The sequence below is a fragment of the Malurus melanocephalus genome, unplaced genomic scaffold (assembly GCF_030028575.1).
Source record: "Malurus melanocephalus ecotype Western Australia unplaced genomic scaffold, MMel_1.1 scaffold_534, whole genome shotgun sequence".
NCBI classification, from domain to species: Eukaryota; Metazoa; Chordata; class Aves; order Passeriformes; family Maluridae; genus Malurus; species Malurus melanocephalus.
The window spans coordinates 172,316-186,383 of NW_026623766.1; the positions used below are offsets into that span (position 1 = coordinate 172,316).

Here is a 14,068-nt window from a genome sequence, read left to right on the forward strand (position 1 = left end):
CTGGATATTAGAATTTTATTATATATTTACATTCATATAATGTTATGTGTTTGGATTTAGCAGGGATCCTAAGCTATCAAGTGGAGAAGCATTAAAAAAAGRAAAAGAAGAGATGCAAACCTGCAGTCCTGCAATGTCCATCTTCTCTCGGACACTGAACTTCTGGCCGATCAGCCTCAGTTTTGGCACACAGTACAGCACCATGCTGTTAAACTGCAACAAGACARGAGTTTAACTGAGGGGGTTCCATGCTGGACACAGGCTGCATTGTGAAAGTTTAGGGCTCTGGTGTGTTTCACTCTAAGACATAGTTCACAAGAAGAGATTTAAGGTGAAAGTGAGGCTGACAGATCATTACTGAAAGAAGTGGGTAGACAGAGACATGTCAGGCCAGTCACTTCTCCCTTCTGCCCCTCCCTCTGAATTTGACTGCCTGGAAAGCATRAGAGCTCTTCTCTCAGTGTTAGAGAGCTGGCCATCTCCAGCAGCAATGTGATGTGGCAGGAAACCACCTCCTGTGGTACTCTGCAAAAACTCAGCCTCTGAGGAGGGAGGTGGGCAAGATCCCTTTGGGCCTGACAAGACATCAGCAAAGGCATAGCATGGAAAAAAAAAAGAAAATCCTTGAGGAAAAAGCTTCAAGACAAAACTGCTGCTTAGGAGTAACTGGGCTCATCTGGTGTATGCTTTTTGTCTTTGAGCTTAGGWAGATGTTAAAGTACCACAGAATCATAGATTCAAAGGATGGTTTGGGTTGGAAGGGACCTTAAAGCCCATCTTGTTCCACCCCCTGCCATGGGAAGGGACCCCTTTCAACTAGATCAGTTTGCTCTAAGGCACTGAGCACAACCCTCAAAATAAAAGAGCAACTAAAACACTCACCAGGAATAAATACCTATCCTGTGCTGTGCCGTTCTTTGCTGAAAGTTTCTGAATGTGTCCTTCTTTAATGAGCTCATTGGCTGGATTAACAATATCCTCTTCTCCACCCAGGCGCTCATAGACTTCCAAAAGCTTGTGCATCTTTTCCTGCAGGTACAAAACCCCAAAATTTAAATTTAAAAAAAACCCCAAACATTCCATGTGGCCTATTGCCCACTGTATCATTTCTGTGGTAAATGTATAKAAGTTGAAATAAAGCAGTCTTTCACTTTCCCTATAACTTTGCATTTATATTAAAACCTGTTGCATACTCTTCAGTACTATTCCCCACTTGGGATTAGTCATACTGGATTAGCTTTACTTGGATTGTGCAATTTAATGACATTTTGAGATCAATTTATTTGATATTTTTAGACTATTACTATTCAACAATAAATATGTATCATAGAATCATAAAGGTTGAAATAGATCGCTGAGATGGTCAAGTGCAAACGCTAATCCTTTGGAACTTTAGAAGCAATGTCCAATAAAATCAGTGGCCAAGCTGGAGATCAGTGTGTTACCAAATAATTTCCAAGTTTTAATTTATTAAACCAGCTTCCATTAATCCCATGTCTCAGACTAAAATGTCTGCCACAATATGATAATTTTTCAACTTCTGAGAAGTGTCACCTCTTGTGTTTGTTGCTGATACAACTGGAGCTGGGTCTCCATCAGGAAGAACATTCCACAGCTCTAAGCTAAGCACAGGTCACATTCCACAGCTCTAAGCTAAGTCCAAAACCTCAGCTGTCTGGGGAATGCTGCAGTCCTATGCAGTGGCCTCCATGGCCAAAAGTACCTCTGAAATAGGCCAGCCAAAATTCTTAAARTATACTTTTAAAGTCATACAGGCATTCTTATATCTTGGTCAAAATTCTTCATGAAGGATTACTATTTCCTTTTCAGCAAACCACTGTTTCTACTTTAAATTAAGACATCTAAATATCAAAGTCCCTCTAAGAGTATTCAAATGGTGACTCATTGATCCACTTGCAGCTGCCTTATTAACCAGTGTAGAAGCTTTAGCAAGTCAATATGAGAAAGGTATGTACACCTTGCTCCTGATTTACAGCCTTTGGAGAAGTAGAGCTTTCCAACCCCAAGCTGGACAGATGTGCTCCAAATGGCACTGTCAGCAAACSGTCAGAAGTTAGGACCAAGATCAATCCAATTACACTCAAATACATGCCCAAACACATCTCTAAATCATATGTCTACCTTCCCATAGATTAAGCTGCAATTCCAAGTCTTTACATATTTTGTCTGTCTCCATTTAACTTGAAAATTCTCACAACAAATACACATCATACCAGTTCCTGTCCTAATCAATTCTTCTGATCAACAATTAAGGACATGAATAGCAGAAAAAAAAACCCCACCAAAAAGAAAAAAACTCTTAAACTTTTAAAATGAACACACTGCAAACAAAATGGACGGTGGAGGCTGTGGACTAAAACAAGTAAGTAAATTGTCTAAGCCCCAAAAGGCAGCAGATTTTTTCCACCAAATGGAATCATGAGCAAGAGATTCCACTTAATTACAAACAAACAAACAAACAAACAACTCTGACCTTATCAAACTATACATTTTTTAAAGAAGAAACTAGAACACTACAAATAGATCAAAAAAACTGAAGGAGTATTAGCACTTTTAGGAAAAGTCACTTTTGGAAGCACAATTTGTTTCTTCAACTGCACCASAACAGGAGCAAGCAGCCAACAATTAATTCAACCCTCCACTAGCTTCTGGAGATTTTGCTACAGCATTCACTTTCCTTTCAGTTTGTCTTGGACCTCATGCARCAAAATTATTATAGCATCCTTTTTCAATAGGTTCTGGTGTACTAACAGAAAAAKCAACCAACTCAGAAAACAACAAGCCCAGTGTTTCATATTCCTGATGTCGRCAAAGACACTGTACACAGCCCCTAGGAAAAGAGTTGTTAGAGGCCCCAAACCAGAAAAATTTCCACTAAAATATATYCTTATCAAGAGAACATGCCAGACTCAAACAGAAACAGATGGTTTCCTAAGAGTATTTTCAGACACACTGAAAATACACAGACATCAGCTGGTTAATTCCTCATAGCAGCCACAGGAAATGTGGTCTCATGGTGTCCCTGCCGGCTGGGGGAGGAAGTAATGGTCTGGAGTATAAACCTTGCACCCCCAAATACTCATAGATAGGCTGCATTTCAGGTCTGTTAAATACAAAATGTCCTGAGACATGTGGGTGCATCATAAYGATAACATCTGCAGCTATAAGGCCCATTTACTTTAATGGCAATGCACTAGCTTTTCTGTATGTAAAATATGTGCTAATGTCCAAAATCTCTACAGCCTGACTGCCCAGGTTCGAAGCACAGCTTTTCAAAGCTACTGATGCATGCAAAATCCACACTCTGTGCACTTAAGATGAGCCAAAATCAAATCAAAGAAACCCTCATTCTGTTGAATTCCTGTAGGACTGAAAAACCACTGTCAAAATCTGGAAAAGGACATTTTGTGAATGGACCTAACTGGAAAAATTTCAACAGTTTTCAAGGAAAAGCAAATAAYGAGTTTTATGAAGAATTCCTTTTTCAACTCATTGGGTCCCTTAAGAACGAGGAAAGTGGAATTTAAGCTTAACAACCCACACAAACTGCTTTTACAATAAAAATAACTCAGACATCCAACACATTTAAAGCCTGACTGACAGTCAGATATTCTTCCAGTCTATTGTCCTGAGCCTGTTACAATGGGAGGCCCTCAGTTTAGCAAAGTGTTTCAGTCAGATCCCAATTCTATTCTGGAATTGCTACTCACCATCTTCCGGATGGCTGCATTGGAATGGTTCGCTGCTGTCGATATCAGCTCCAGTGACTCTGCAATAAAGGTACCAACAGTTATGTATTCTCTAGATTAYATCTTTTAATAGCACCTTGGGGGTGGAGGATCACCTCTCTGACTATTGTTTTTCCTTCAAAATTGATTTACACAAGCATTTATAGACRCAATGACTTCTGCATGTTCAACTAATCTGTTTCATCTTTCTCTCCCTAAAATCTAGATGAGCCTCACTGTCKAGGAATCATCTACTAAAAAGTTAAGTCTCACTTAAGCCTTCCCAAGCATATTCTTAAGACTGTTTTCCTAAAACAAGKCTCACCCACTTCTGGTAATATGGACTCTGTTTTGTTGAGATCAAAAACTCCTTGTAATCAAGAGAAGTCCATTTCCCTTGTTACCCCGTGTTAATAGAGTCCAAGTGGCTTTCTTGACAAGAAATACAYATATAAATACAATACAAATTTTAAACAACTCTCCCTTTTGTCCTCTGGCTGTTGCAAGTCTGTTCTCCTGTCCTTGTCCTGGCCATACAACAGATTAAACAAAAATGTCAGATGTTCCACTACAACATCTACTTCAACATATTGTCACTGTTTATTTGCCAAAGCTTCTTTCATTCCTAGAGCTGGCATCCTAACCTGATTCTTCTCAAATCCAAAAGTATTCAAAATCCATTTGTTTGGCAATAATTTGATTAATTCAAGTCTCCATTTCTACCATAATCCTGCTTGCAAGTATCTGAACATGACAAGAAAAAACTGCCAAAGATTTCACTGTGCTTTTAGACAGAGAGGAGTTTACATKTACTTTCAGCATCCTTCCTGTCTGGAGAGTCTTCTGGAAGTTTCTTTAAATAGTCCTTCAGGAGAAGCTCATAACGAGGAATCCTTTGCACTGGTTCAAGCATGTGATGCTGCAAAGTTAGATTTCCACACACCTCCTGTTTCTGTAATGGAGAGAAAACAAGCACAGGAAAATTTGGTTTAGTTTCTACCTTTGGTGGTTAACAGCAAAGAAAAATGATTATTCACATGCAGCTAGAGGAGTGTATAGGAACTTATCAAGCCATCATGGATCGACACACTCATTAGGTTGGAAAAGACCCTTGAGATGATCAAGTCCAAACATAAACCTAACACTGCCATGGCCACCACAAACCAAGTCCACAAATGCCACATCTGCATGTCCTTAAAATCCCTCCAGRAATGGTGATTCTATCACTGCCCTGGGCAGCCTGTGCCAGGGCTGGACAACCCTTTTCATGAAGAAATTTTCCCTAATATCCAATCTAAACCTTACCCAGGCACAGGCTGAAGCCATTTCCTCTCCTGTCCCTGCTCCCTGGGAGCAGAGCCTGACACCCCTGGCTGYCMCCTCCTGTCAGGGARTTGTGCAGAGCCACAAGGTCCCCCCRGWGCCTCCTTTGCTCCAGGCTGAGCCCCTTTCCCAGCTCCCTCAGCTGCTCCTGGTGCTCCAAACCTTTCCCCAGCTCCATTCCCCTTCTCTGGAAATGCTCCAGCCACTCTGTGGGGTGACGGTCGGCGATTTGAAGAGACGGGCCGATTGCTTGTGTGCAATAAGCCAATTTTATTGATACAGAGCAGAGTGTTTACACCTTTTCAGCAGTAACTAAAAACAAACCCTATATTGCTATATAAGCAACAATCMCTGTATCGACTATATCTACTTTTCTTAACATTGCAAAACTTAGGGCTAGCACTGACTAGTACAAGCACGTGCCCAAACACGCCCAAACATGCTGTTCTCTTATGCTGGCTGTTCTGTGCTAGGCCTCACTGTTTGCCATGGATTGCGGCCCAGCAGTGTTACCATGTCCACTCCTGACATGGGTTGAGCAGTGCTCTCACTGCTGCTTTCTAGCTGTATTCCAACACCCCTCAAGGTGTTTTTTTGTTGTGAGGGGCTCAAAACTGACCCCAGGATCTGAGGTGGGGCCTCAGCAGTGGCCAGCACAGGGAACGGGCACTGCCCTGCTCCTGCTGCCACAGCACAGCTGGGACAGGCCTGGGTGCCCTGCTCCTTCCTGCCCACCTGGGCACACCYGGGCTCCTGTTCAGCTGCTGCCACCAGCACCCGCAGGGCCTTTCCAGCCCCTCTGGCTCAGCCTGGRGCTGCAGGGAGTTGCTGTGACCCAAGGACAGGACCTGGCACYTGGCCTTTTTGACCCTCAGACCACTGACCTCGGGTCCAGCCTCTCCAGACACAGCTCTGGAGCCTTCCTGCCCTACAGCAGATATCAGAGCTGACAGGTTTTATGTGAATCTACATCCCACGTCTGACATTTTCTGCTGATATGCAGCAATTTTCTTTCAGAAGGCTTAGAAAAGCTCTTCCCAGTCATGGCCCTGTGCAGCATTGTTCTCCCAACTACACAAAATCAGAATGCCTCCAGGGATGTATTACTTGAGAGAGGTCACTGTATGAGCAGCAGACACACTGCTCACGCACCACCTTTGAAAGGAGAAGCTCTCTCAAATTCTACTTMTTTTTCACTTAGCCAAGAGGGGAAGGAGGTTTGAGTCCGATTACACTAAATATCACCCGATAAGACACTGATGTGCTCTGCGTGCAATGGCACTGAGGATTGCAGTGTATCTGTTTTCGTAGGATCCTGTGAAGCAAAAGAATATTTTTATTTAAAAGAGAAGAGATGAAAATCTCAATAAGAAGCAGTAACTTGCTTTAAAGCACACAGGAAGTTGCTGCTAGCAAAGTAATCTGACTCCACAGCAGCATGCTAACCAAATACACACATGCTCTTATACACAGAATTATTTTTACATCAGTGGTCTGTTCTAGTGTAATCAGCCTGTCTACAATCACATTAATTTCACTGTGAATTTCTCACAGAAAAGAACTTGTTTCAAGTATCTGCAATTTCCAGCCCAAACATTCCAGCCCACACCACGCTGCTGACTCGCTTCATTCTCACAGAAGGATGGAGATAATGGGATGAATGTCTGAGAGAAAAATATTAATTGTTCTTCCAGAAATTCAAAGGACTAAATTTGCTTTCAAAAGTATCTTGTCACAGTGTAAGAGGGAGAGTAGTATTTCTGTTTAGGGGAGCTGAAGTGAGTTTATTATCCYTCAGAGTTTTACACCACCAGAAAATAACAGCTGTGAAGGACAGAATCTGAGATTCCAGGGCACAGAACTTCACATAACTAGCACTTGGATTATATCCCAAATCCACTTACTATAACCTTCTCAACGGTCTCTTTATTTCTGCAATAGAAAGAACCTGAACACAGGACAGCAATAGGGAAGCAGAGGAAGAAGTCACTTCAAAGCCCACATCAGTTGTATTCACATGCAAGTATACCTTTCTGAAAAGGCAAYAGTGACAAAACAAACTGTTCCAAATAGGAAAAGTTTCATGCTATGTGAGGTTTAAAGTTTACAGAGTTTACACTGGGATTCTTTACTAGATAAAGGTTTATTCTATATTTAATTCATGTGAAAATCCAAACCACATTAATAGATATAATACATAAAAATATAAACATATATTAAAATAATATATTATTATTTATTATATGTAGATATATTTAAAAATACTTCTGTGATGGCATAAAGAGAAAGTTGACAATCCAAGTTATAATAAACTCACCAGCTATCAAGTTTTGGCCCCAGTGAGTAGATGTGAACTGAGCAGAAAGTGTTTTTATCTTCAAGATCAGCTAAAGTAAACTTGATAAGACACAGTCATCAACTCATTAGTAACATCAGATTTTGATTTTCTGCTTTCCTTAATTTGACATAATTAGTGACAGTGAATGCCTTAAGCTGTATATTTCTATATATACTATTTCACTAGCAGCTTTGGTAGACAGTGCATCCCTGCAGGATCACAACACACTTCAACTGGTATGTTGAAAACTACCTGTGGCTTTTGATAGTGCAGAGATATGTCAGCTGAGTGGACTAAGCAGTGTGGGTCAAATCTCTGCCTCCTGCAGCTATGATCCTGGAGCAAAGGAGGCAGAGGTGCTGTCTAGGTGCCACTAAAAAACCTACAGTGCAATTCTGTCATCAGCAGGCTTCTGAGGTGCACCTCCTGCCTGCATTGCCAGCACCCATGCTGCCTGGCAAGAGTTCTGCTCAAGCAACAGCAGCGCTGCTCATGGTCTGGGACAGGCGCAGACCGACAGGTGACACACATCATTCATGCTGGAAGCTTGGTGGTGGGAAGAGACAGATGAATTTTATGGAAGGATGYTGCCTGTGCTGTAGGGAAAACAGCCCCAAATGGATTTATCCAGAAAGCCGTGGCACAGGCTGAGAACAGCAAAACACAGTGCTGCTGCACATGGCCTCAGTGGCAGTAGGATGGGTGCAGGCAAATAAAAAGGGTAAGAAAAGGCCATGTGGAACAGYAGTGTGGCACAAAAGGACCTCCCCCAGCTCTTGCTTCTTCTCCAGACTACTGTCTGAGTCTCTGACACAATCCTAAACCTCCATACAGGGCCTCTCCTCTCCCAGCTTGTTAGGGGATTACTTGATTCCTGACAGCTGGTCCAGCCACAATGCTCCCATTTAGGGCAGGCAGCTGTGCTCCCWKCTCAGYTTAACTCACTCCTTGCCAGCCCTCCCCTTCCAAAGGATGGTATCTGCGTTCCAGGGATGAGCATCCCAGGGATGCTCATGAGCATGCTGGAGCCTGCATCCCTTCRGCTGACCAGGGGCTGAGTGGAATGGAGCAGTTTTTTAGATAAATCAGCATAAATGGAGCTCTTGCCCTCTCCCGCTCAGCTTTTTTTGTGCAATTAGGAGAGAACACATGAAAATACATGTGGAGCTGTGATCCCAAGAGCTATGCACCACTTCAGAAGCCTTAGGAAAACCAGAAAAACAGCAGATGAAGWCAGTGACATGTTTAAACTCAAGCACATCCACCTCAGAATGAAAATGTATTTRTTAAAAAAAAAAWTAGAAATATGAATAATAAATCCAAAAGAGTCAGAATAACTGGGCCAATGGTGAAATTTCACTCTGTGACTTCTGATACTCCTCTTAAATAACAGAATCATTGAATGGTTTGGGTTGGAAGGGACCTTGAAGACCATCCAGTCCAACCCCCATTCACTATGCCACGTTGCTTCAAGCCCCATTCACCCTGGCCTTGGACACTTCCAGGGATGGGGCAACCACGGCTTCTTCAGGCACTCTGTGCCAGGACCTCACCACCCTCCCAGGGAACAATTTCTTTCAAATATTCCATCCAACCCTGCCCTCTGTCAATTTAAAGCCACAAAAAACCAAAACAAAAACCCACAAAAAACCCCCCAATGCTGAGTAAAAAAACCCCACCTAACCAAAGCAAACAAACAAAAAAAACCCAAACAAACAAAACAAAAACAAAAAGCAAAAAAAACCAAAACACCACAAAACCAAAAAAAAATCTTGAGTGGAAAAAAACTGAGTACCAGTAAAAGAAAACAAAAGGAATGCCACTAAAATAGTGTATTTTCAATATTAATGCCATATTACCTTTACACTGTGTGTCATGAACTGGGAAACAAATAAACACTCTGAAATAAGTGAGGATATCTCAGTCCTGCTTCTGGCCAGGACAGAGTTAATATTTKGCAGTAGGCAGGAGGGGGTGTGGCCAGGATCCCAGTGCTATTGGATAACACCGGGGGTCATTGCTATGCTGGAAAGAGGGGGTTTCACGTCAGAAGAGATGGTTTCTTATGGCGGAGCAAGTGTGGCATATGGAGCAGTTTGGGTGAGGCTGATCCTGACAGGAGGGAGTGGTTTGGGTGACATGGCTTCAGTCAGACTGAGCTCTGTACTCTCTGWTTAGTACACTTTTGTTATTAATATTGTTGCTCTTAYTATTCCTTTTCTTATCTCATTGGTGTTTCCAGTAAATTGTTCGTATCTAGATCCATGATTTTTGCCTTTTTCACCTCCAGCTCTCCTCTTCAGCGCTGCAGGGGGAGGGAAAAAGGGCAGAGGGGGAAAGCAAGGGAGTGGCAGTATGGTTTTGGAGTCTCTAAATTGGGGAGTGTCATTCCTAAACCACAACAATATCTGAATCCTATTATGCCAATTAACAACATACCTGTATGTTCTGAACAACATCTTTGAAGGGAGAGGACCGCTGCATGCATGTGTTCACTATGTCCATTGCCCTGTCAAAGTTCTTTACATATTCTCCATACATTTTCAGAAAAGGAGCAAGTTTCTGCAAGATATCTCCTAGCCGTGGGTTGACACTCCTATGGTAAAAAGACAGGAAAGTACTGAAATTTCTGGAAATCAATGGTATCTCTAGAGAGAAAACAGCTGTAAAATTTCCACAACTGTCTCCACCACACACAACCACTTACATATGTATGCAATCAAGACAGGCTAAGTTTAGATTAAGGTAATATATATACAATACCCTAGTTGAAACTTTAAACATTAATCCCGTTGTACAGAGGATGATATTTCTGCCCSCACTGTCTTAAGTGAAAAGCAGAATGACTACACATCATTAAAGGAACATCTGTATATCTCTTGGGCCCAGCACAAAATCTTGCGGAAAACTTTTACTTATTAAAAATAATTTTTTCCACCACAGCCAAACATCTGAAGTGTTTTAATTCAAAGAGATGGTTCAGTTTAGCTGGGTAATCCCTAGGAGCCAGCAACCCCAAGCTGGAGCAGCTGCTGGAGCAGCTGGAGCAGCCAGCCATTCTTCTTCATTCAGCCCAGTCTTCCTGTGCAAGACCCTCTTTAGCCAGTTAACAAGATTCTATCCTCTTTGGACTTACAGACTCTCCAGTTTTCCTTCCCTTTATTACCCTGCAAATGCAAGTCAGGCACAGAGGTGCTGAGACACATTTATTACTTCTGGTCACTGATGAATTGTTTGAAGACTGGACTCAGCCAAGAGAGAGACAAGCCCTGGTCTTGTCTTGGTCAGTCAGCATACCTAGAAAGGTCAGCACTATCTGCACCTGTCACYGCAGGACACTGTGCAGCCAATGTGTCCCCTGAAATCAGGTTTCTTAGATCTGACTTACAATTAAACTTTCTACTTATCACTGCATTTATGCCTTATATACAACTTACAGAACCATTAAGGTTAGAAAAGACCTCCAAAATCAACAAGTCCCACCTTCAAATTATTATAGTAGCCGAATTTTAACTGGTATTTGAAAATATTTATTTCAGCTCTGGGACCAAAACAAGCAATTTCATTCCTTCATAGTACTGCAATAATAGAGTGGAAATGCAGTAAGGAAAAYGGCTCTGGCAACACTTTGAATTGAAAAAATGCTCACAATGTATTCTGGAAATTTTGAGTGCTCAGGCCTACTCCTGAAATCAGAAATGTTTGAGAGACTTCATATTAACGTATTAAATGACTAATGTATTAATTACTGCATTAAACAATAAAAAATTTGGAATTAGACTAGGCCTTATGTTTGCTATAGATTCTTAAAAATGTGTTTTAAAAATAAATGTAATGACAGCTACCTACCATTCTTGTGTAATTCTTGTTTTGAGCTCAGGAAGAAGAAATTGTCCATGGAAACAATAGATGGAAGAAATATTTGAGAAGATGCCTGTTATCACTTCAGATGAAATCCCTGCTTCAGACAATTTAGTGCAAAAAACCTGCAGAAGGCAACAAGACAGTACCAACATTTCTTTACGAAAAACAATCATAGACATGCTGATTTTAGATTGCAATTTTGCTTACAACAGTGCTACAGATTTTGACCCCTGGTAGCCAGTCCTTGGAGTCTTCAGGAGGTTCACAAAACTTAAGCCCACTGTCACCCAGGTAGATATACCACTATACACCATAGAAAAAACTAGGAAAATCTGAGCTGTAATTAAAAAAATATTGGAGTGCCTGAGAAGATCAGATATCTCATATTTGGGAGAGCAAACTGCAAAACACATCCAGTTCCTGAAAAGCATTTACTGCTATTTGCATGAAGCAAAATAAAACATGGGATTGGGTTTTGCTCARTAGGGAAAATTACACTGTACTGAACAAAAGGGAAATACAGTCTCTAGATTTCTGTGGTCAAGAAAACAGTCTCTGTCCATCTAATACTGCAAGTCTTCCATAGAGCTCCAAGAGTAGGCGGGTGAAGGGWTCTCCAAGTTACAGCTTCTAACAAYGTTTCTGGACWGGTGATGTTTTCTACTTTTTTTCTTCTACTGAGTTTTAAAAGTACTTTGCTAGCAATGTCTCATCCTCATTTTTATTTCTTTCCTGCACATTCATAGGGTTTTTTTCTTTGAGATAATTATAGAAATGCCTGAATTGTGTAGAGTCAGCTCAGAGACTATGGGAAAGAAAATTCAGACTCATCACACCAGTTTTACTTCATCCCCACACATAAATATGATGGACAGCAACTACAAAACACAGTGGTAATAAAATAGTTCGCTGTAAGCATGGAGCTGACACTTGTGGCCTAATTTTAGTAAAACTTCAAGTTCTTGCACATCAAAGAGCAATCACGGATTTCATCATTTCTCAGTGCGTTCATTGTCCCTGTGATTTCCTCTCCCCATACACCCAGGGAGGAACCAAATGCCAGCAGCTGTCTGCATCCTGGGCTGCTGCTTTGCCACTTCCCTTTCTGCCATCCTAATCCTCTGGTTCCTTCTCAGAGAACCCTCTTGCCCAAAGCCTGCCTCTGAGACTCATGGCACACAGCCTGGCAAATAAACTCCATCTTCCACCTACACGCAGCATCTGAAGTGTATTGAGCTATAGCTTAGGTAATGAATAGGAGACATCATTGCTGCTTACTGAAAAGAGTTAATTCAAAATGGAATTACCTGGTCCAAGAGATGGAGTCTTTTAACATATGCTTCTTCCGTATGGAGCAGCTCATTGGCAATGTTGAATAGCTTTTGGGGCTCYGTACACTGAAAAACAGTAAAATTAAATAGTAAAATTAAACAGTAAAATTAAATTTCAGTGCAAACTGAAAAATTATACAATCAGTCTGCACCTACACACCTAAGTTCCACCAACTTTTCTCTTTCTTATTTTGTCAGTGGCCAAAATACTAACCAGCAGTGGATGAAACTGAGCCTGGAGTGAAAGAGGTGAACACATTTCAGAATGTACTCCAAGTCCCTCAAAGGATCACTTTTGTTCCAGAGACATTTTTAATGCTATTTTCTGAAAGTACCATTAGTAATGCAATCAGTGGCTGGTCAAGACATCACTTGAGTTCATTATGGTTTTATAAAAAGAACCAGAAACATCTTCTAAACCTGGAAATAAGTCTAGTCTATTTGGAAAACAAGGCAATAGATTGTAAATCAATTGTTCTCCTTTTTTGACTTAGGGCCTAACTAACTAAAACCAAAACTAGAAACCAGGCTGTTTGGCCARATTTCTACCCTGGCCAGCACATCATTACTCTCCATGGCATATTTCTAAGATCTTGTGCAGTTTTAAACATTGGCCAATTCCCTGGAAAGAATTTTCAGCAATGTAACCCAAAGCACTCAGTGCAGCCATTCATTAAGCTCATTTTAAAAAATCTTAAAAACCMCTGAACTTAAAAACCCTAAATACAGTTTAAAACATCAACTGTAGTCACAGTTTAGCCAGGAGCTACATAGACCCTTCGCTCACTAAGTGCTTAAAAATACCTGATCTACTAGAATACAGGCTTGACCTTTCCAACAGTCTTTTCAAGTGTTRGACTTCAAACATCATGCCTATGTATAACAAAACCAATCCAGAGCAGAGGGTTGGCTCACTTGTGTTCAGGAATACAGACATGGAAAATGGGCAGCAAGGATGATCAAATACAGGGAAACTGCACTGGACCCAGAAAAAAAGACAAATGCAATGAAGGTAAGAGGTGCTTTTATGATTCCTGGAATGGAGAACATTGACTGGGTGCAATTAATCACTATTTCTATGGGAAAACTGAAGTGCATGAAATAAAATCACCAAGGTGCTGCTTCAGGAGCTGCTTTCTCAAGCAACACAACACTGCTGGCAGTWACCTTCACACAGGTTCACAAAAGAACCAGACAAATCCATGGAGGAAAAATCCAGCTGAAGTCTATTAAATAAATGGGCAATTTCCAGTTCAGGAAGCACTTGGGCCTGTCACCAGCAGCAGTGCCCCATCCCAAATGCCTGTCTGGTGCCTCGCATTCGGGGCAAGGACTTCTAGACATAACCCTGTGAGCCACCGTCAGATTGCTGGACAATGCAAAAATAAAGGCTCTCTTTAAGGTTCTTCAACATTACCTTATTTTGTTTCCAAAATAAGTTGGTGAGACAAATTTAAACACGC

The 14,068-nt window shown here is 41.3% G+C and overlaps 1 protein-coding gene across 1 annotated transcript in view; it reads right to left on the reverse strand.

Moving 5' to 3' along the window:
- The window catches only part of FGD3 (FYVE, RhoGEF and PH domain containing 3), a 124,046-nt gene that overhangs the window by 25,538 nt on the left and 84,440 nt on the right, over window positions 1–14,068 (reverse strand). Inside the window, exons 6-12 of the mRNA XM_057381857.1 lie at window positions 12,582–12,671; window positions 11,260–11,396; window positions 9,850–10,006; window positions 4,563–4,701; window positions 3,732–3,790; window positions 883–1,029; window positions 121–213 (exon numbers count right to left, since the gene is read on the reverse strand). Of these exons, the coding sequence (XP_057237840.1) occupies window positions 121–213; window positions 883–1,029; window positions 3,732–3,790; window positions 4,563–4,701; window positions 9,850–10,006; window positions 11,260–11,396; window positions 12,582–12,671 (822 nt within the window). The remainder of the gene's footprint in view (window positions 1–120; window positions 214–882; window positions 1,030–3,731; window positions 3,791–4,562; window positions 4,702–9,849; window positions 10,007–11,259; window positions 11,397–12,581; window positions 12,672–14,068) is intronic.